Source organism: Pogona vitticeps, chromosome 1 (genome assembly GCF_051106095.1).
Source record: "Pogona vitticeps strain Pit_001003342236 chromosome 1, PviZW2.1, whole genome shotgun sequence".
NCBI classification, from domain to species: Eukaryota; Metazoa; Chordata; class Lepidosauria; order Squamata; family Agamidae; genus Pogona; species Pogona vitticeps.
The window spans coordinates 64896513-64917237 of NC_135783.1; the positions used below are offsets into that span (position 1 = coordinate 64896513).

At 36.7% G+C, this 20725-nt stretch overlaps 1 protein-coding gene across 5 annotated transcripts in view; it reads left to right on the forward strand.

The window, feature by feature from the left end:
* The window catches only part of LOC110087146 (uncharacterized), a 63400-nt gene that overhangs the window by 12982 nt on the left and 29693 nt on the right, over window positions 1-20725 (forward strand). For 4 of the 5 annotated variants that reach the window (XM_072994314.2, XM_072994298.2, XM_072994294.2 and 1 more), the window contains exons 4-7: window positions 999-1154; window positions 8853-8939; window positions 11051-11189; window positions 13216-13310. In XM_072994314.2, coding sequence (XP_072850415.2) covers window positions 999-1154; window positions 8853-8939; window positions 11051-11189; window positions 13216-13310 — 477 coding nt within the window. The remainder of the gene's footprint in view (window positions 1-998; window positions 1155-8852; window positions 8940-11050; window positions 11190-13215; window positions 13311-20725) is intronic. The other variant, XM_072994318.2, reaches the window with a different exon arrangement.

A 20725-nucleotide genomic window follows, 5' to 3' on the forward strand; every position in this document is an offset into this window, starting at 1 on the left:
GGCTCCTTAAAGTCTAACTGCTTTATTGTAATGTGAGCTTTTGTGGACAAGACCACCTCCTCAGAAGGAAAGTCTTGTGATTGTTGACAGAAATGTTAAAGAACCTACTCAGCTTGCAGTACGTATGTTGTCATTTTGCTCAGACTATTTCCTTCAACATGAAAATATACTTGGATATGACATGGTAGGACCTTTGCAAAACCATAAATCTTTGGATTAGAGCTGGGACAGGCAAGGGGTTGCCCACAGGTCACATGACTTTCCTCCTTTTTTTTTGGCTCCTGATTATTCCCCTACCGTCCTACAGACATTCTGCAGTGCAGGAGTGGCATGTTTTTTTGCAGTAAAAGAAAGTGTATGGGGAGCATGCAACTGGTCTTGAAGAAGAACTGAAGCCCTGCCCCCACTGGTTTTCTAGTATGATTCAGCAGTAGCAAATGGATGAAGCCCTGGCTAGCTGACAGAGGGGCCATGTAGCCACCAGAGCTACCCACCAGATCTTGCTCATCCCAGATGAGAGGAAGCAGTAGTCGGTGAGCAATAGAAGGATTTTAGTACCATATACTACAGCCTACTGTCCTACAATGGACTGTACACTGTATTTGCTCACCAAGATGGATGAAAGTGTAGTACAAAGGAATGACAGCAGGTGGCAGTGCAGAATCACCCTGTGGGTGATTGGTCCAAGAAAAGATGCTGTTGGAAAAAAAATGACATTTTCCAAGCAACAGCAGCTTACCATTTGAATAGCGAGAAAATGAAACCTCCATCAGACCAAAATATTCCCTTGAGGGAAGATGTTGCATTTAACATATGAAGAATACACTTTAAAGGAAGATTGTGTATCAGCTTGTTTGGGAATGTAGAAAACAACCATCTAATTGTTTATTCCAAGAAAAAACAAATCATGATACTGCTTTATGTTAAACATAAGCTTTTCTGATGAGTATTTCAAAATGTAGAGCTGATGAATACAGTGTCAGATATATTTCTTTCAGCATTATCTTGAAACCTACAAGAACCTCTACAAGTTGAGAAATATGTTATGTGAACATTACAAGACTTTGTTGAATGAGAAAGTTCAAAAGCAACGGATTCAGATCCAGCTGTCTAATCTTAGATGCCGAAAGCAGTTTAAACACGAAGCAAAAAAGGTAGGCAGTACAATTTTGTAGAAATAAAAGGAGAAATTACCCTGTAGATCTTTTGACTGATGCCTCCTCTTGTTTTGATTCATTTTTTATGATGATGATGATGATGATGATGATGATGATGATGATGATGATGATGATTATCATCGTCGTCGTCGTCGTCGTCGTCGTCAGCAGCAGCAGCAGCAGCAGCAGCAGCAATAGTAGAATACAAGGCTAAATCTTTGACTAGTTTTGTAAAACAAATGCAAGTTTTAATGGGAAAAAACCCTTAAGCATTAGTTAAATATCCATGTAGTATGTATGCTATTCCTAATATTGCTGTTTTTTGCAGCTCTGATGGTGTTATTTCAAAGATCTGCACCTGGTTATAATATTTTATAAAATTCTGCAGCATTGTTCCCTATGCCTCGATGACTATGGGGACCACTGAAATGTTGATTTTCCAATTCTTTATCTTCAACTCTGGTATCCTCTGGAATTGCAATGTCAGTTATCCAGACATTTTGTTGTTGTTGTTCTGTTACTGCTATTTCTGATGTATTGTGCTCAACATGAATCCAAAACTTTCAGAAGATCTTAACTTGGCCATTCTCTGGCACTTTCTGTACCTGATGTTCTCACGGACTCCTGGACGCTGACAGATTAGTTTTTTTTTTTTTTTAAGTAATGACCTGTGTATTAATTTTACAACTCCAATGTATCTAACTTTGTAATCTTGTCTGTGCATTTTTTAATTTATTTTGTAAAATGCTTGAGATGCTTTAGATAATTGTGGCGATCAGGTGCAATGAGGTTCTACAGAGTGTGCAGATCAGTGAGACAATGGCTGTGGGGATTCAAAGAGCAGAGGACTTGAGAGCTTCGTAGAGAAGTCTCTGTACCTCACAAATTCCAGCATGCGCACAAGCCCTGACATATACCCAAAGGGCCTTTTGTAACCCAATATATGCTGTGTGGATTAAGAATGAGAAAGTGAAACAAATTATGGCTAAAATATTGCTAATTACACCTGCAATGTAATATGAATTGTGTACCTTTCGCCGGTACAAAGACTGCATAAATATAATTTCCTGTGTGCCCAGTCATGCAATAAATAATGCCTGTATGGATTTTGTAACTTGCAGCAATTTGTTGCCTAAAGCTTTACTGTTTGCGTTTTATAACAGTATAAAATGGCAAAAGGATTGGCCAAATTTGAAACAACAACAACAAAATGAAATATTCTCAGTCCATTATGTTATTAAGGACAAGAAGTAAGTTCTTGCGAAGAAAAACAGCATTGTAAAACATTTATAGTTTAAATGTTTTTCACTGTAGCGCTTAAGATTTAAACTTAAATGATGATGTAACTTTAAATCTACTATGATCCTAAAGACACTTAAAAGGTAAAGGTTCCCCTTGACATTTAGTCCAGTCGTGTCCGACTCTAGAGCACGGTGCTCATCCCCGCTTCCAAGTCATAGAGCCAGTATTTGTCCGAAGACAGCTTCTAAATAGACATATGTGGTTTCATGCTGATAATTTTGTAACGTGCCTTTTAATTTCTCTATCTATGTGTATTTGCACTTAGAATATATTTTCCTGAGGGTTACTTTTATTGAAAAATGGTGATGATATTTAGAGGCAGTTTCCCCCCACCCTTTATTTCTGCTTTCTTCTCCCCTGCGCCATCCCTCAAATCTTAGGCACATTATTATGCAGCATTCAAAAAGTCTTTTTTGTTTGAAACTTGCAACGTTAATGTTAGAAAGAAAATGTGAATATTATTTTTAAAAGAAAAATGATGGTTTAATTTATCTGAAACGTACATATTATTTTAAATGATCAGAGTTTCTCATCAGGTAGTATCAGGGATAGAAATGTACTACTTTGAATCTTATTAATTTTTTAAACAGAATTAGCATCTGTACCAGCTATGCACAATCCCTGCCCAATTAATCATAGTTTTAAAAAGTAAAATATATTATGTAACATTATGAAATTACTTTGCACCACTACATTACAAGTTCAGCTAATTTTAAACAGGCTACATCAGCACAGAGTGGCATAAAAATAAAGAACTCTACTTTCACAAGACTTCTCTACTCAGATTTCTAAGTAACAAACACTCAGCTTCTCTCCACAAGAAGAAAGGACACCTCCTGTCTTAAGAAAGCTAATATATCAAGCAGTCTCTACAAATCAATGTTAAAATACAGGTTGTAGTCTTATTAGCATGCTATTAATATGTACATAAAATGTAGTCTGTGTCTCAACCTAAATACACAAATTGGGAAATCAAAGAGAAAACCGTCACACCTTTTGCTGGCTTCCCTCAGCTTTTATTTTATGTTAAAACAACTTCCTTAAAAGAATTTCCTCTTCTAAAGAAAACACTTCTCCATATTTAAGAGGAGAATACTGCATTAAATTCTCTTTATAGCTATGTAATCACAGTGGCAGTAGGAACCCTTTTATGATGATCTCATGGATTTTAACTGCATTGAATGTTAACAAGGAATAATAACTTTGAACAACAGTTCAGACTTTATTTTTATCTGTTGAGAGACAAAAAAACTTGCTGTTTGAAATAAATGTATCTTACTTTAGAATAGAATGAAGAATAGGCCATTTAAAAAAGCAGTAAAATAATAGTTTAATAGTTGTGGGAATGGAGAGCTCCAGTTGAATTATTCACTGTAGAAAAAACTTTGGATACATACGAGTCAAGTTGACCACTATGTGAGAGTTGCAGTAACTGACCTTAAATCTGTTCATAACTCTTTATGACTCACTAGTAAATTACATCACCCTCTGCAAATTTCCTTTTGTGCCTTATGTTATTTCACCTTAATTTTACTTATTACCATGGACTGCATTGATTACCAAGAAACCAAAATACAGGTTGGATTAAGTGTCATTGTACAGACAGGTCCTCAAAAGATTGGGACTTGTCTGTCAGCAACCAATAGTGAATTTTATAATAAGACTAAGCCCACAACATAGAAACAAAGATGGTCAAATATATAAAATAATTTCAGGATGCCTGAGAGTGAAACTACACTCTGTGTTTGATATAGCCACTGCTATTAAAAATAAAACACACCCAGTATTTTGAAAGTCCCTCTTGCTTGTATAACATCATGGTATATTGGCTTACCTGTGCTAATGTCTCTTCCACTAGACATGTTCCAGCCTGTACCAGAGGTGGCGAAAATTGTGCAGTGGATTAGTGGACATCACAGGATGAGCCAGAGATATGGACGAGACAGACCTATTAGACAGTGCGGAGCACCAGCTTAGGCTGCAGATTTAGAGTGTCATAAAAGGGCAGAAAATTGTGAGAGAGATAATATGTTGCGATGCATTTGTTCTGCCAGGGATGGGAGAAGCCCCTGGGGGATTTTCTACTTCATGTTCTAAAATAATCTGATTGACATATAAGGCATTATGAACCTTGACATTGTAGGGTGGGGGAGGGCAGCTAAGCTACATGATTGATTGACTGATTAATTGATTGGTTGATTGATTTTAAATGTTTGTATATTCCCAATGGCAATGTCTTCAGGGTGGTTTACAAGTATTAAAACAAAAAGAATCAATAAAATAACAATTTCTACAGTATTTTTTTAAAAAATCTGAAACGGAATTAGGATTTTAAAGTAATAGAATGCTATAATATTAAAATGTGGAGAGCCAGCAATAACATGTAAACAATAAATCCCCAAAAAACAAAATAAAAACCTGTGAATGCCTATCAGAAGAGGAAGATTTTAGCCCAATATCTCAATGCCACCAATGAAGATGTCAGGCAGCTCACTCTTGGGAAAGCAATGTACAGAGAGAAGAGCATTTTTCACCTAAACCTTCCCTCCTGTTTAAAAATGCTATACATTTGGGAGACATTGCATCAGCTCCTATAGCAGCATGTAGAATGTGCCATGTTTTTCAAATAAAACAGGAGTGGCAAACACCAGCAGCAAAACAACCTTCCTGTTAAAGAGAGCAGTCCACGTATAATGCTTCCTTTAAAACACTACACAATGGTTAACATGTATTGGAACATAAATGGTCACACAGTATGTATGTATGTATGTATGTATGTATGTATGTATGTATGTATGTATGTATGTATGTATGTATGTATGTATTTATTTATTTATTTATTTATTTATTTATTTATTTATTTATTTATTTATTTATTTATTTAATATCCCGCCTATCTAGTCGATTAAGACCACTCTAGGCGGCTAGAGTAGTATACTATACAGATGTGACAGGATGCAGGATGGGTTAAATGTTATTATGAAACACTCATATGAATCTTCAGATGAGTACTGATTCTTTGATGTCAAAATTATGCATAAATATTTATACATTAAGCCTGTTTACTTTTAACAGTGTATTCTTATGCTATATAAGCCAAGAAGGATAAAAATCACCCTGCACAGTTACAGATATTCCAGTTAAATAACAACACTGCTCATTTTTCAAATTTGTATATTTTTTCTTTGTGTTGATGAAAGAATACTACATCCATAGTGACCATAAAGCATTGCTAGGGCTTGATGAAATAACAAAGAAATGCAGGCAAATGCTCCTCTCCATACCATTTGAATTTCAGTAACTTTATTGGTACTATAAATTTTTAAAGTGTGGAGAAAGTTAAAACAATGAAGCAGCAGTAAAAAGGCTGTAGCTCAGTCCCTGCCCCACCTCCAGCATAAGGGCATGCCTTACTTTCATAATTTGTCAGCAGGTTCTGTTTATGAACAAGATGCTTCACTTTTAATGGTCGTTTTCAATTGTGGCCATCTTCAAAAAGCGTTGTCTTTCAGTCTGGATTTGTTTGCCACTGAATGTCTCTCTCTGGTTTCACCAAATGAATGACTAACATTTCACTGTTCACCTAACAGGAAAATAACATCTGAGATCAAGACAAAACAAAGGCATTTCATATGTTCATATGACAGCAGTTTGGATAAGGGACTCCATAACTCAGTCACAAATTATACTGCTGTTGCACTGTAACAACCCTCTGTACTCCAAACAACACCTTTAATGAGTTGCTTAGATTTTTGCTTTCTCCCCCCTCCTTCTCAAAGGGAATCTAAACAAGTCTGAAATAAAGTAATAAGATGTAACTTTAAAAAAGTAATAAATAGTTGGTTGTAACATGTATTAACAGTCTGCTGCTAAGAGTGCAAGTATATGGTTAAATACACAGGATTTTCGCCACTTATAACATGGGTGAATTTGAAGTATTTTTTTACTGACTGCATGACGCAAAGGCTGATTCAGATTGGCCCAGCCTTTTTTTTGCTCCTAAAGCAACTTTTTCAAACCAGAATGATTTGAACAGGCTTTTTCCTATGTACTAAGTTGTGACATATCCTTGTAAAGAAAGGGGCATGTCTGTAGGTGGTGCTTCAGTGATGTAGGCAGATAAGATGTGATTTTCAGACTCAAGCGGGGCAGGAGGACATTCAAAAGCAAAGCACCATGATTTTAATGTGGGGTTAGTTGCGAATCCTGTCAAACACTGTGAGCTTCAGATCGTATGGGAAGGCCCTTTTGTTGCAAAGCAAAAGCTTAGTTCTGTTAATTACTTACCTGACAGGTCTGAAAGTGGACTTTAAAAGTTTATCTGCCCAATAGTTTAAAACCATATGTGACCAGAGATTAGATAATTCTGTTACAGTGGACCCTTGACTTACAGACGGCTTGACTTACAGACTTTTTGAGTTACAGTCTTCTCTGGCCGCAAAATTTAGGTTTGACTTGCAGCCTGAGAATTGACTTAAAGACCAGAAAAAAACCAAAATGGAACAAAAACGGCATGTTACGGGATTAATCGGTTTTCAATGCACTGTAGGTCAATGGAGACTTGACCTACAGACTTTTTGGCTTGAAAACCACCTTCCAATACGGATTAAGTTCTCAAGTCAAGACCCCACTGTACTTGAAAGTAAGAGAAAAGAGTAATGTATGGGGAGGGAAGATGTTGATCCTTGTTATGGAATCATTCTGATATGTGAAATATGATGTATTTTGCAAAATTGTTCTGTACTCTTTTACTGTTAAGTACCTTTCCATGTTATTTTTCTATAGACAGGTTTTTGAGAAATGTAGTAATCTGAATCTTTAATTGAGAAACTGGCTTTACAGTGAACCATAAAAGAATCAGCATAGGTGGGATCAGAGGAAAGAAGGATCAGCAGAGGCAGGACCAAAGGAAGGAAGGAAAGAAGAGGGGCTTTGGTCTGTGAATGCAACTCACACTGCATCCAGTGAAAAGGGTGAACTCCCAAATCAATCTGCAGTCCCTGCGTGAGCACTGAATGCAGTTACAAACATAATACAAGCTGTTAATCAAACTGCAGCAAAGCTGAAACATTCCAATTTGGCTTTCAAGTGTAGTCACACCCTAAGAGGGATTACAGCCACTGAATACTTGCATTTCTGAAAAGGTCCTGCTTTAGTCTGTTCCCAACAATTGCAAATGTTGGGAACAGACTAAACTAGACTGCACCAACCAACATCAGAGAAAATGCGGCCGAAACAACGATCTTTGTCTCCTAATTTGACTATCCGGATTTGCCCTCTTCCAAATTACTTTATATATGCTTGACCCCTCTGCTTATTTCTAGCTTCTGTTTGATCTCTAGGTCTTCTTATTAGAAAGTAACACTCTGGGACATCTAAAAGTAATTCAGAAGCAGCAGACAAAACCTGCAAGAGCTGAGATGTTTGCCTCAGCTATGTTTATGAGGTTGTTGTTGAAACTCTGTCTGCTGAAACAAAAAGCCCAGTTGAAATTTTTCTTTAAACCTATAACTGACCTGACATGAATAATACTTGCTAGAGTTTGTACATATACTTTTGAATTCTGGGTCAGTGTCATATTTTTTTTACATTTCATTACCTATTATCCCCAAGATTCCAGACTTTACCAAAAACCAACATTTTAAAACTAGAAATCCTGCACAATTCTATGCTTAATTATTAAGTAGTATATTTAATTGAAGCTGATGTGCACTAACTTCTCTAGCAACTTATGTCTAAGAAACCAGTTGGAAAGTCAGTATTCGCAATATCACTTTTCTCTCAGTGCATTATATGAATTTAATATAAATTAGAAGATGGAAAATTATTTTACAATAGCAACAGTTTAAAGTAGATTTGTTCCACATATTCCAATCTTTTGAAGAGTCTTATTAAAATGGTTATCCTTCCACTCTGGAAAATACTATTTATAAACAGAGTGCACAAAATCCACCATTAATCATTGCTTTTATACAAGGAGGAGGGGAAGGCAAAAGACATAGGGATTGTCAAAACTCATTTCGTTTTCTCTCAAAAATATTTTCCTTCAGACGAACAGTAATTGTCTTGTCTAATGAAACAAAGTTGAAGGGGAATAGAAAAAGTCTACAATAAGATTTATAAGCCTGTCAGCAGGAATATGTAGCCACAAATTACTGAGTAAATGAAACATCCTGCTTCCTAAGCCTGAGTTTGTGAATCTTAGGTCAAAGCATTTGGGGTGGAGCAGAAGCACCAGGCAGTGTTAGGAATACCTGCTGAGCCCTAATTGATGCCCACTGTTGTTAATGGCTTCCTGTGGTTGAATGTTTACTTGTCATTTGTTCTGAGCTTGGTTTCCCAGCCACTAGGAAAAAAAAATACTTATCAAAATTTAATCTTCTTTTTCAAAAGTGCATTCCCAGTCATAAAGTGCCTTTCTGCAAATTGTCTCATGATACGAAATACCTCCAGACAGTACCACAGTCAAGTAGTTACCTGGTAAGGTCCAAGTTTCTGCTTAGTTTTTTTAAAATTGCAATTACATTGTTTTAGGAAATGTTACTGATACTGAAAAATGTACCAGGAAATATGGCTATCATTTTATCCCATCTGGGATGTCAGAAAGGATACTCTCTATAGGCAAAACATCCTGAAATATATAGCTCTCGACACTAGCTTCCCTTCCTATCCTGGCGATTGGTTTTGTATTTATTGCTTCCACTTGTGTTGGGTAGAAAATGCCCATAGATCTGGATTGCAAGAGTTTGTGCGGTAGAAAAAGAGTACTTTACAATCGGAACCTTACTTGCATATCTGGTAGTATTGTCAGCTTAATTGAGCATCAAAAGAAGTACTGTATAATCTGTATGGAAAGTCCTGAGTATTGAAGACTTCTCCTTATACAGACAGCAGTCACAGTGTGAGTTTACAAAGATTTCAGCCTTCCTATGCTTCCAGTTCAAGGTACCATCTGTTCATTTTAAATCTCCTAATGCTAATTGTTAATTAGCATTAGAAAGTCAGGCATTACCTTATCACCAGGAAAATAATTTTAAACCATCAGTTTAGATCAAAGTACTACATAAGTATTGGAAGTTACTCAATTTAAGTTATAGCATTTTTAAAAATCAAACAGAAGTGGATAGGCCTTTGACTTTTATGTAGATTTTCCTAGTAATCTGTCCTTCTAGACATTTGCTTTGTTTTCTTTGAATTACAAATAGATCCTAAAGAGCAACTCACAGCCCTTTGTGAAAATGCTTGTTATCTGCAGGAACTAGCTTATAATCTATATAACCTTAAATTAATTCTTAAATGTAGATTTTTCACTTCTGTATAGGCAGTAGCAAAACACTTCTTAACTATTGAAAAAAAAGCCTTTTCCATTCAAAAGTGAATTGATATAATATATTTTTGCCAATTTACAATTATATGCTTTTTTCTTTAATGAAAAGTGATCTGGCAGGTGTGAGAGGCCTGCTTCCCTTCCCTGGTACATTGTATGCTTTTATCATTGAGCTTTTTTGTTGTTACAGACATATGGTAGTATGTGTGTAATAGATAATAGACAATGAGCGTGTCCTACAAAATAGGTATATTACCCTGTAGGAGGAGGCTTGCATTTATTAACTTCTTTCTTTCTGATTGATTTAGTACTGGAAATTGAGTAAGGAAATCTATTGAAATGTAAAATATTTTCATATATTAATGGGGGTTTGTTTTCTAACCTCATATTTAATCATGTCTGTCATTTTGGCGTATCTTTAGATGCCTGCTTAAAGGTGGAAGTGGATCAATATATTAAAGAGCTGTACTGTTGTTTTTACTGTAATTACAATAGGTACTGCAATTCTATTTGAGCTGCACAACTAGTGCAGCTCAAATAGAATTACTGCATATATTGTGTTTTTATGGCTGGACATATTCAAAAACAGTATCTTAATCTATCTGTATTTTCTTTCAAATAGAAGTCACTGTATATAATAAATAGCATAACATGTATTTCAGTTACATGGGTAGCTTGTGCAATTAATGTGATTGCTCTTAATCTACAGGCAGGTAGATTGGCTGAATAGCTCAGTGAGTTAGGTATCTGGCTGAAGAACCAGAGGTTGGGAGTTTGATTCCCTACTCTGCCTGCCAAGAGAAGAGAGAGCCTGTGTACAAGCTGTGCAGTCCCAAGAGTACTCAGGAGAAGTGATAAACCACTTCTGAGTACCCTATACCTAGAATGCCCTGGAATAGGATGCTGTAAATCAGAATTGATTGGACAGATCACAATTGTTATTAGAGAGGCTCAAAGGAAAGAACAACACATTTCTTCCCCTCCCCCCCAATCATTGCCAATATCATGAGCTATACTTTTAAAGCTAGACAGGGAGAGACAAGTTTTATGAGCTGAATGTTTCCATTTACTTTTCAATTCTTGCAAAATTATATCTGGACAACAATTTCCTGGTAAAATATTGTATTCACTTACATTTGATCATCTATCACAAGATATGGAAATTATTGGAATAAATAAGATTGTATTTGCTTCTGATACTTGTTATCTGATAAAATATTTATTATCCTTCTATTTTTTTTCTCTAACTTCATTTTCTTTTAAGATTATTGGGTTGCAGAATGAATTAACTAAACTTGGAATCATAAAGAACCAGCAAGATTATGAATACTTTTGGAATCTTGTCCAAGAGAACATTTGTGGTTCAAAGCTGAAAGAAAAGCTTCCAGACATAAAAGCAAAAAGCTGAGTATCTATACCAATTCCATGATGCAAATTTCACCTAAGGAAATTTTGACCATTATAGTTTAATTTGATAGAAAAGAACATCTGTTTGAAAAGAATTTCAAAGAAGGACAAATTTCAGAGAAATTATGCTGGTCAAGGTTCAGATTTTTGTGTGTGCACCTCGCTTATCAGATAGCTGAGGACATATGTAAATATTATTTCTTTTGTTGTAGAGTCATCTCTGTGCAACTCTTCCCCACAACTTTCCACAGTTTAGTAAAAGTCGTTACAGACGTCATATGACAATTCCTCCCACAGAGCTTTTGGGGATGTCAGCTTCATTAAAGACATCTTGTCCTATAGAGCAGCTGTTCTCAATCATTTTGGGCCCACACAATATGGAGGACATATAGGCCAAATCAGGATTGTGGAAGATGCAGAACAAATCTTATAAGGTGGTGTGTGAGGAATTGTTTTCAGTCTTCAAATATTCCATGGTTCCCAGGGAGACATATGCTTCCCCTAGTTGAGAATGGCTGCTGTAGAGAGAAAGGGTAGCTACAGTGACCCCTCCAAAACATCATTTGGGAGGCCCAGGAAAAGTGCTGAACCCCATGGAATGACAACTAGTAATGAGCCAAAATTACTCAAAAGACTTTTTCCCCCCATAGAGATGCTGGCCAAGTTTTTATACCCACATAATACAATTTATATAAATCTCATTGTGTGAATTGCCACATGTTAAGGAGTTCACATACACTTTTAATGTAAAGACTACTTTGCAGAGTTACTGTATCTCCAAAATTTCTCCAGTGTTTTTTTTATGCTATTAAGAGGGGTGTGATTGCCTCACTGCCAGCACCATTGTGCCCTAGAATTGTATAATGATAGAGGGCATTGTAGAGTAAGCAAAATGATGGCCAGGCTCCTGATACAGTGTACTGCCAATGCAAAACTAAAACATTCCAATGGGGAAAATGAACAAAGCTGTGTTACATCCACTGCTAATGATGAGCACCATCTTTGACAAACTGTTAAAGAAGTCTCCTTCCCTTGGAGAAATTTGGTAAACTAATTCCTCAGTTTCTTTATCTCAGAATAATTTGGACTATTTTGAGAGACCATTTGTAGTCACTATAATCTATATGTTTGCTACTTTTGCATTAATGGAATGGAGCTTATCTCCATAGTATATTATGAAAATTATAAATTTAAATAATCTGTTGGGAAACAAAACTGTTCAAATCATTAGTATTCTCTTCTAGTGCAAACATCTGTAAAATAATGATTTTTTCCATGTTTACATTTCCCGTTACCCATCTGGGGTTTCAAAATGCGGTAGTTACAGGGAGAAAGTTGCATGTAAGGCAGGTGGCTCGTGGAGCACATGTCTTTATCCTTCCCAGACTCTCCAACTTTTTTTTTTAACATGCTGTATATGTTTTTACTCAGAAAGCCCCTTTGTACCTGTTGTGGGGTGTGGAATTTGCCATGCTTTTAGGGTCCCCCAGAATACCTGGTGTCATATTATAGCCACATCATTTTTATTTTTAAAATAATTCTTTTTGGGCCACTAGAGGACATGAGGCAAGTTTTTTTCAGTTAATTAGCTCCCCATTGGCCATTTTTCTTCCATTTAACCCTAGCCTCTTGAGAATGTGTGTCCTCGGGCTGCTGTCAAGTATTGAAAATGGCCCTCAGTCCTTCTTAGGTCACCCACCCTTGAAGCTTTAAACATTCTCCTCTTACCTGCAGTCTCTGTCCAGGCAACAGAGTCCACAAATGCTTACACCAAATAAAACTTGCTAGTCTGCCCACAATAGACTACAGAGGTATTCCATTTAACCTAAACATGGAACACGGCTATTCTGTTAGAATCTCTTTCTAAATGTTGCTTTACCATGAAGAAGGAATGGCTTTTGGAAAGGCTGGATTGACTAACATGGTGTAGTAAAGATTCAGCAGCAGATTATTCTTTTCTAGAGTTGAAAAAAATAACTTATGTGATATACACAATAGTTACTTTGTGCTTCTGCTCTACAGTGTTTGCCGCTAAGTCCGTATTTATCTCCACTTCGGCAAAAACCACCCAACCGCAGCCTGTTAATGACTCTGCAAACATTACCAGGCTGAAAAAAGTAAGTAAATAAGGTTTGGTTTTTTTTTTCTGTTTATAACTTTGAATTGTTAAATATTTTGCCTTAATTCATAAGGTTTTTCATTAAAGCCAATAATTAATTATGAAGTTACTTCTTTTCTGCTTCTTATATCATAATGATCTTAGATCATAATGATTTTAGATAATGATCCAAGTGAGTGGGGATAGGGGAAATCACTCTGATAGATTTGTTTCCTGTGGTGTGTAGATAGGTTTTTATCTGTCTTGCATTTGTAAATGTGTGTATTTACATTTCAACATTTAAAATCTTATTTCTACTTTAAAATCAGAATTTTTCATTTCCTGTACTGTGCTGAGATTAGGCATTCTACCCAAAAATCAGTATCTTCTCCTTCTGAACTTCATTTATATCATTCATATATTAATCCCTTTAAGCTGAAAGGTTTCCTTACAGTTGTGTGCAAAACACCTAAAAAAAAGGAATCTGCTCTTTTTATTCTATATGCCATATATTTGTATATAGAAAATGCAGCTTGTTTTGGCATGGGGCGGCATCACCAGGGGGCAACATGTAGCCTTGCAGATGTTCTTGGACTAAAAGTCCCATCATTCCTAGCCAGCATAGTCAATACTGAGGAATGATGGCTGTGCAGTCCAGCAACATCTGTGGGGCCATAAACTGCCTAGCTCTGGGATTGAGCGAATGGAGCCCAGTTTGCTACAGGGATTTTTCATAGTGCTTAGGTGAAAATAATAGGGTTTGATGGGCTCCTTGTCTACATAGCTTCAAATGCCTATGGCTTCCCAGAGCAAGCTGCTGCCCCTGCACATGCACTCACCACCCAGCTGATAAGCAGGTGCATGCACAATGGCAGCAGGCCTGGATCCTGGAAGGGAAGCCAGCCCACTGTCTCTGATGATGGCAACAGTGGTGGATGTGGCAGCAGTACCAAGCAGGGAAGCAACAGGGGAAGTGGGAAGAGGGTGAGTGGGCATCCGTTTTGCTGAAGCAAAACAAAGTGCCAAGGGGTAAAAAGTTCAGCACTTTGTTTTGCTTTGGTAAAACAGGATCCCCAAACTAGGCTGTGAACTGAACCACAAACCAGCCTGATTTGTCAGTTTTTCTAGTTCATGGTTCAATTCGTGCCCATCTCTATCTAATCATTGCTTTCTGCCAATAGTACGCCGTCATCTTCATATTGTAAATTACTGATATTTTTCACCAGTTTTACATGGCTCTTTCATCTGAATCTAATTCTATAGGATATGCTGTGTGTACAGACTGAGAGCAGACAGGAAAGTAGACACAGTGGTCCGAGTGATACTGCAGTCTTTGGTGTCTCCTTCCTTTGGGACTGGAATGTATATTAAATGCTTTTGCCCTGTGGACCAATGTTTCATTTTTCAGATTTGTGGCATATTCTTGCTAGGAAAGCACACAAAATAGGAAAAATAAAGGGAAGTCCCCATTTCCTCACGTCTCTGAATCACAATTTATATTCAGGATCCTAAGGTCCTTTTGAGTGTATGCAATGACATTCATTCTATTGCTGCACATCTACATCTTTTTAATAAAGCAGAATAAAAAACAGCTTTGTTTCCATTTTAGAATAATCATAATTTCCTAGGAAGCATAATTTGCAAGTAACATCAAGTCACTGGTAGAATGGCAAGTCATTTTGAATTATAGTCATGAACTAAATTCCTCTACAAAGTTTCCATAGGAACCTAAGTTGCTTTATTTCTATTCTTCATAAAATCATAGAATGATAGAATAATGGAGTTGGAAGGGGCCTATGAGGTCATGGAGTTCAACTCCCTGCTCAAAGCAGGAATACAGATCAAAGTATGTCTGACAGAAGGTTGTCTAATTTTCTCTTGAATGCCTCCACCACTGGATCACTCCCCACCTCCTGAGATAATTGGTTCCACTGTTGTACTGCTTTAATAGTTAGCAAGTTTTCTTGATATTCAGCAGAAATCTGGCTTCCTGTGACTTGAGCCCATTATTATTTGTCTTGTACTCGGGGATGATCAAGAACAGATCCTGCCCCTCCTTCTCTATGACTGCTTTTCAAATGTTTGAAAAGTGCTATCCTATCTCTCCTCTGTTTTCTTTTCTCAAGGCTAAACATGCCCAGTTCTCAGTCTTTCCTCACAGGGCTTGGTTTCCAATCCCCTGATCATCCTTGTTGCCCTCGCCTGAACTTGTTCCAGTTTGTCGGCATCCTTCTTAAAGTGCAGTGCCCAGAACTGGATGCAGTACTCAAAATGAGGTCTAACTGGAGCAAAATAAAGGGGAACTAGTACTTTATGGAATTTGGAGACTTTATTTCTGTTCATGCAGCTTAAAATAGTATTTGCCTTTTTTAAAGCCAAATTGCACTGTTGGCTCATATTCTCCTTGTGATCTACAATTCTAAGATTCTTTTCACTCAAGTATCCACCATCTTGCAACTGTGCATTTGTTTCTTTTCCCCTAAGTGTAGAACTTTGCACTTATCCTTCTTAAATTTCATTCTGTTGCATTCAGCCCAGTGCTCGAGCCTATCAAGATTTTTTTGAATTTTGTTCCACCCAATTCTGTGCCATTCTCAAATTTCCCTGATACAGGTCATTAATAAAAATGTTGGAAGAGCAATGGGCACAGGAATGAGCCTTGTGGTACTCCACTTGTTACCTCCTCCCAAATTGAGAAGGAGCCATTGATAAGGATTCTCTGAATATGATTCTGTAACTAACCATGTATCCACCTGTTCTATCCAGTCCACATGTACAGTAGTTATTTTGCTAATCAGAATATTATGTAGCACTTTGTCAAAGACTTTGCTGAAGTCAAGATATATTACATTTCCCACTGTCCACCAGGGAGCTTACCCAACCAGAAATGAGATAAGATTAACCTGACAGGATTTGTTCTTGACAAATCTGTGTTGGCTTATACAGTAGTTATTATTGCATTGGTTTCAAGGTACTTGCAGAGTGACTGATTTATAATCTGCTCCAGAATTTTTCCTGGAATTGATGTCTGGTTGACTGGTCTGTAGTCCCTATGTTCTTCCTTTTTTGCCCTTTTGGAAGATAGGTACTATGTTAGCCTTCCAATAATTCAGCATTTCATGCATCCTCTGAAAATTTCAAGAAAATAATAGATGTATTCGCAAAGGCTTTCACGGCCGGGATCTAATGGTTGCTGTGGGTTTTTCGGGCTTCTTGGCCGTGTTCTGAAAGTGGTTCTTCCTAACGTTTCGCCAGTCTCTGTGGCCGGCATCTTCAGAGGACAGAGCACAGTTTGCTGTCCTCTGAAGATGCCGGCCACAGAGACTGGTGAAACGTTAGGAAGAACCACTTTCAGAACACGGCCAAGAAGCCCGAAAAACCCACAACAACCAAATAATAGATGGTTGTTCTGAGAAATTTTCACTCAATTCCTTCAATATTCTTGGATGCAATTCATAAGGCCCTGGAGATTTGAACTCTTTCAAAATAAGAAGGTATTCCTTGACTATTCGTTTATCAGTCTGAATCTGCAATCTTGTCCCCTCCAGTAGTGCTTCCCATTTGCCTGGATGGTTATAGGCTATCCTTTGGGAAAAGACCGAGCTACAGTAGTAATTGAGCACTTCTATGTTTTCTTTGTCATCTGTTGTCATTTTTCTATCCCCATTGAGTAGCTGAGTCACTCTTTCTTATGCTACACACATACCTGAAGAATTTTTATTGTTGTTGCTTTTAGTGTCTCTTGCTAACCTCTGCTCATTCTCAGCTTTTGCCTTTCTAATGCCATCCTTGCAATTCTTTGGTACCTGTTCGTACTTGTATTTCGTAGCCTGGCTTTCCTTCCACTTCCTTTATGTGCCTCTCTTTATTTGCATGTCCTCTCTGAACTTTTTTTGTGAAGACACTTTTTTTGTTTTTGTTTTTTGCTTTCTTTCACTTTTTATTATTGTTGGAATTGTCTATAGTTGCTTCTTTAGAACCTTTTTAGGAAACTCCCACCATCTTGGACTCCTTTTCATGTCAGGATCTTCTGTCATAGGGAATTCAGAAGCATGTTAGCTTCTGCCTGTCTGCTGCATCTGCAGATACTAAAGATAAGAATTTCAAAACATATAAAATGAGTTTAAAGTGTTTTGCCACATTTTAGTTAGTGGAATCAAGAAATAAACCTGTGAGCAGGTTTTTGTATAAGCAGCTAGGCCTAAATTGATTCTTAGTATCTCTTACAGTATCTGAATTCTCTGAGAAAAAAAATAAACAGGTTGCAAATAGAGGGATTGCATATTGAATCTCATTCAAGAAGCTACTAGAATGTGAACAATTGCCTCGTTATTTATCTACCCCAACCTTGAATGAAGAGTCTAGGTTAAAGTGAGTTAATGTGTGCACATGGGCTAGTGTAGAGATTCCATTCCTTCTAATCAGGACTTTTGGTTCTGGGATACAGGTAGGATCCCCTTTAGAGAAGGAGGGCTTGGCCTATTCCCTGTGCCACTGAAGGACATGGCATCGGTGATTTATTGAGAGTTGGAAAGTAGGGAGAAGTAATGGAGAAAGTTGGCAAGGGATTAATTTGATGGCTCTTCAGCTAGTAACAGTAAGATGTCTGATTCAGAATCAAACCAAGCATTTCTTAGTCTTGTACTTACAGTTTGACAAGTAGTCAACTGGATGCCTTTGAAAGCTGACAAACAGAGAATTAAGATGGTGTGGTTTCCTTTGTTTTTGATCTCTGGCATCAGGGTTGTGGAGGAATACAGCTCCCAAAAATGGAGATTCCATTGTATTAACTAAGATCAATTGATAATTTTTTAAAAAATCATTCTAAATTTTTTGCATTCCTTTAGAAAAAAATCTGTCCAAATTTGATAAGTTGATACTATTCTTTACCATAATGAATTTCATAATGTTAAGTAAGTCTCCAGTTTGGAATGGAATTTCATTGATATTCATTCTGAGTTACTTCAACAAACCCAATATAATTATTCAGGATTACAACAAAGTGATTTACCTTGGATCTTGAACTGAACGCTTTCCAAAAATTTACCATGGATATTTTTCCTATAGATGCTCTTGGGTGACTTCTGTAATTGTTTGCAAACAGAGGGAGGATTAGTGGAGATGTCACCCAACCGTTAGAAGATCTTGTTAGACTTTCATCCTGCTCCAGTCAAAGGTAGGCCACATGGGCCCCAGTTTGCCTGGCCTAAGACAAATATATCTTGGCTGAATCCTTATTACTGTGAGCCTGAGCGAAGCAAAGGAAATTGTTCACAGTTATGTGTGAAAAAAATAAAACGGAGAAAAGAAAAAGTGCTTTTATACATTAGAATGGTTACATGCATCTTGGCATTGAATTAAAATCTTATTTGAGATTATAGTGTGATAGAGAAGAAAGAGAAAGTTCAAATCAGTAAATATATAAATGTGTACGTGAAAATGGTTTTGAAAATTAAAAATTGTTTGGATTAACCAATTCTATCTTTTTATGTTTAGTCATTGCAATTTAATTTTTATTTTCAAATATAGTTAGTAATAATTGTAGTTTACACTGTTTTTGTTTTCATCATATATTTCTGTGATGCACTGAACCTGAAAGCAAGCATTTGGTTTGCTTCATTTTTATACAGGTGCTTCTGGAAGGAGAAATGAAACAGAGTAGAGATTGCATGATATGGAGGTGAGCAAGCTGATGTCTTCCAAATATTTTGGATTACAGCTCCCATCATCCCTGTTCATCGGCCAGGTTGGCTGGGGCTGATGATAGCTAGAATCTAGAACATCTGGAAGATGCTAGATTGAAAAGACTCCACAACACAGTCTTCCCTTGTATCATGTAATGTTGGATACATCTCAAGAAAAATATTTCTGAATCAGAGAAGAAAGAGTGACTGAGAAAGACTATATATGTACATCTGGGTTTGGGAGGGGGCAAGGGAGTCAATATAGAGTTAAAGAACTTCTTTTTCCCAAAATGACGGGGACTCTGTTGACTACAACAGCCAGCCAGTAGATTAGAGCTGAGACTTTCCAAAAAACACTATGATTGTCACTAGGGTTCCAACACCATTAGTAGAAATCTGTGGTGCAATTTAAGGCTTTGCAATAGGCATGGAGGATGGACTCCACCAACCAAAACTAGTAAAGAACCTAGAAGACAACTTGTCAGTGCAAAGTCTCCCTTTTCAATTTGCAAAGGAAGCTCCAGATGAGATTATTTTACCCCTCAGTACTAAGAAGCATATCTCAACAAATCAAGAAACTTACAGGATTTAGGAGAGAAGTAAACTAACAGCAGCTTTTATCAGTGAATGCATGTGTTATGTAAAATACATTGAATGGTTTTGTTTCATAAATGTACACTTTTATCATATTCTCTTCTATGTGATTCACAGTTCCAACCTATGTGGCTAAATTTTATAATTATATATGTTATACTTGTTCACAGATCATTATGGACTCTCAGTTTTTATGAATTGGGTGTATGCTGCTTCTATGATAAATTTGCAAATTACTATAGATCTGTTTGAGAAAACACAAATGTGTTTATTTGTGTGAATCATAAACTCTATTAAAAACACCTGTTGCATTTTCACCACAATTAGTTTTGGTGCAAAATAATAGTCAACTGACTGATCAGGTAGATTTTGGCAATCCTGTAGAATGAACCTTAGTTTAGTACTGTACAAGACTGTAATGTAACCTAGTAAGTCAATTGTTTATAAAATATGTACACATACATGCATACATACTGTGGAGGAGTAGCTACATTGATAAATCTCCATGAGATGTTAAAAGGCAATCAAAACAGTTAAATAAACTAAAAAAAAATTAAGTGAAGAAGAAATAGAGAACCAAGGAACACACTTGGTTTTATCTGACATATGATCTAAGGCCTGAACATTTAGTTGTGAAGGTATCACTAATTATGTGCTAGTTCTCAAGGAAGTATCAGAGTGCTGCAGCTAACACCCAGTAATATCACTCACTCCAGTGCTGGCACACTTTGGCTGCTTAGTGCAAAAATCTGTCACGGAGGAGAACTTAAGTAAGAAACCCAGGAGCTGGTTTACATAAATATGGCAAATTCATCTAAACATGTCCAGAAATTAACAGTTAAAAAACCTATATGTTTTTGAAAATATCTCTTCTCTTCTCTTCTCTTTTTGTCCATTGGCATTTCTTTTGCAGTTATAAAATTATGGGTTGCAGCATACAAAGTATACAGAGGTTCCACTGAATAAACACCTCTATTCTCCCAATATAAGTTTGTTTGATGTCATTTGTAAGCTGCCTTTCTCCTGATGAGGCAACTCAAGGTGGCTCACAAGTTAAAACAAATAAAATTAAAAACACAATGGACGGTACAATTAAAAAAAACATTTAAACTATAATAATAAATAAAATATATTAAATGGTTAATTAAAATTAAAA